The 2,951-nt window shown below is 40.9% G+C and overlaps 1 protein-coding gene across 2 annotated transcripts in view; it reads right to left on the bottom strand.

The window, feature by feature from the left end:
• Positions 1 to 434: 434 nt before the first annotated feature.
• Positions 435 to 2,951, bottom strand: part of ERICH1 (glutamate rich 1) — an 82,055-nt gene continuing 79,538 nt past the window's right edge. For both annotated transcript variants that reach the window (XM_015820780.1, XM_015820781.1), the window contains exon 6: positions 435 to 1,104. In XM_015820780.1, coding sequence (XP_015676266.1) covers positions 1,028 to 1,104 — 77 coding nt within the window. In that variant the 3' untranslated portion in view covers positions 435 to 1,027. The remainder of the gene's footprint in view (positions 1,105 to 2,951) is intronic.

Below are 2,951 nucleotides of genomic sequence, written 5' to 3'. Positions count from 1 at the left end.
TAGAATGCAGAGGCAGAAGCACAAGGAAGCTGGCTTTGGAGTATATGCTTACAAATGGAGTTTTAAGAAATAATATTTATTCTGCAGAGTTTCTTTGCATAAATTATTTTGATGTCCCTTAGGGACACTTCTCTCTCTGGTGTCTTTAAAATTTATATAAAGAGCACATTTTGGCAGGGGAAACTGCTATTATGCAAGTGCTAGATTACTCTCTTGAAAACCATTATAAACACCTCTGCCAATAATCTGAGCCGTTCGGTGAAGGCTGCAGTTCTAAGAGGAACTAACAGACACGCTCGTCTAGAATACCCCCAATATTTACATGATATATTTTTTTAAAAGTCTGCCAAAAACTGACTGTGCTCTATCTCAAAATGAAATCTATACATTTTATCATCCCATATCAAATCAACTGAAATAAAGAATACAGGAAAAAAGATCCACCTTTTATTCTGCTCCTACAATGAGTATTTAAAAAAACAACAACAGAGATATGATAGGGAAGGCCAATCTTCTCAAGTTTTCCTGTCTTTGCACACCAGACAGCGTGTTCCTCTCTGCTGCCTGTAAATTGGCCTACGAAGTTTCTCAGCTTGCCCGTGGAGCGATCAATCAAAAGAGTTTCTGAGCTTTGTTCAAAGTGAATTAAGCGGAAAAAAAGAACATCAGACTTCTCTAGTTCAAGTCACAGCTCTTGCGATCCATGTTGTAGCCAACATCTTAAATCAATTCTGGAACTTGCTGGCTTGTAATGAGGCCACTCCAAATCTCTTGGAAGAAAAACCGAGCGGGATGGACTTCACTGAGGCCATTTGTCTTGAGATCTGTGGGTGCACCAAAACGCCCCTTGCAGATTCAGCCGGACACATAAATAAAAAACAACAACAACCCTGAAGCAAAAAGAAAATATTAACAGTGCCTCGGTGAACCTGCATTCTATTCAAGGACATCCCCCCCCCAAATATTCTCAGATTCGAATCAGAGTTTTAGATCTTAACTCTGTACTGATGGGAGATTCTCATTCGGCTCATTTGCTGTCCTTCTTTCCAGAAAGGATATCTGTAATCCAGTAGCGAAACAAAGAAGAGACTGCTGTGACTTGATCTACGAAAGAGAAAACAAATTCTTCACAAAACGTGACAATGTTTTCAGCAAGCCTGTTATCTTATGATAGAACTAAAAGTCCTTTAACGAAACATTTCAAGAACCTTGGTAATTGTTTTTCAAAAATCTTCAACCGGTTGATCTCCAATACAAATTGCTTCCAGCAAAGAGCTTTCCAGATTTATACCATGAAGTACTGGACTTTTCCACATTACCACTTTGATCTAGTAGTTAAGGTCCTGGAATCTGAGAGGGGAACCTGGATTCTGATCCTGTCTTAAGTACAGAAAGCAACTGGATGGTTTGTGGCCACTCACTTTCTTTCAGTCCTGGGAAAAAGGCATTAACAAACCTCCTCAAAAAATGCTGCCTAGATAGATTTGTCTGTGTAATTACTGGGAGTCAAGGCTGAGTGGAAGACTAAAAACAAATAAAACCCCCACACCAGTGATGGCGAACCTTTTAGAGACCGAGTGCCCAAACTGCAACCCAAAACCCACTTATGCATCGTCGGGTGCCGGGTGGGTACGGCCCATTGGATGGGTGTGGCCCATTGGATGGGCGTGGCTGCAGTGGTAACAGCAGACTGGGTGGGACTAAAAAGTTCAATCAATCAATTCCAACTTTGCAAGATCTTTTTTTTTTTCCGCAAGAAGTTGAAATTGACTGATTGATTGAACCTTTTTTTTTTGCACACGGTGGCGGAGGCCTAAAGCGAAAAGGTTTTATAAAACCCAGCTGAAGGCCTAGGACTGGGGCGACGGCGCACGTGCCCACAGAGAGGGCTCTGAGTGCCACCTCTGGCACCCGTGCCATAGGTTCGCCACCACTGCCCCACACCATTCTTTCCAATGTATTGCTTTCCATTTTCAATATACAGTACTTGCCATTCCCCTATGCCATTAATTGCACAGGTTTCCTTTCAGTCCTCAGTTTTATTGCCAGTCTTGCCCCCTTCTCCTTTTTTGGGGCTAAACATTTCCTCTGTATATTTCCCCACCTTTGTCTGCCAGTATACTGTACATGTTTTTTTAATTCTCTTTCCTCCCTGTCTCTGCTTTTTCGTTTCTCCCTGAATGCCTTCTTGTTCTTTACACCTGGGAGGCAGCACTGGCTCGGATTTCAAAAGCTTTCTGGAAGACCTGACCCTTTCCAGTTTCTGCTGTGGTCCCGTTGCTAGCAGTAAGTTTCTTAAAACATTATTCCGGAGGGACTGAGATCTTTGAAAAAAACACCACCAATAACAATTCCATCCCTCCTTTAACCTCTGCTTAAACTGATCTTCTAGTTAGGACTCCTAGTTCCTTAACACTTATCCAGTTCAGTTCTTTGATTTGGGTTTCTTACTCAAAAATCTCTTTTAATATCTGTTTTTCCTATTCTCCCTCTTTTGCTACTTCTCTTTGAATCTTTAACGTAAAATCCTCTCTCTTTTTGCAATTCATTAGTTCCCCCCCTCCCATTCCTGCCTTTCCCATCTGTTCCTTTATTTTTTAAAAAATAGGAATCAGTACATAGGCAAATTCTTGTTTGGTTTTAAACTTTAGAGTGGCTAGTAATTTACACATTTTATCAATGAAGTATGATTAGACACAACTGTGATCTGCCCCAAGTTTGTTTACTTAAAATCATGTTGTTTCCAGGTATGCAGATGCATGCAAATCTGAACTTTTTATTTTTGCTAATAGGGCAGAGGGGGAAAAAAAGAATACCTCTACGTATTAGATAAGAGGTGTAACTGAGAATAACCCAGAAATGTTGCTTGCAGGGAAATTCCTTGAATATCTGATGGAAGGCTACAGGCATGAAAAATGTGGAGATGTGCATCAGAAGCCCATAACAAAACC

The sequence above is a fragment of the Protobothrops mucrosquamatus genome, unplaced genomic scaffold (assembly GCF_001527695.2).
Source record: "Protobothrops mucrosquamatus isolate PMUCROS unplaced genomic scaffold, P.Mucros_1.0 scaffold1182, whole genome shotgun sequence".
NCBI classification, from domain to species: domain Eukaryota; kingdom Metazoa; phylum Chordata; class Lepidosauria; order Squamata; family Viperidae; genus Protobothrops; species Protobothrops mucrosquamatus.
This window is presented reverse-complemented; position numbering and strand designations above follow the sequence as displayed.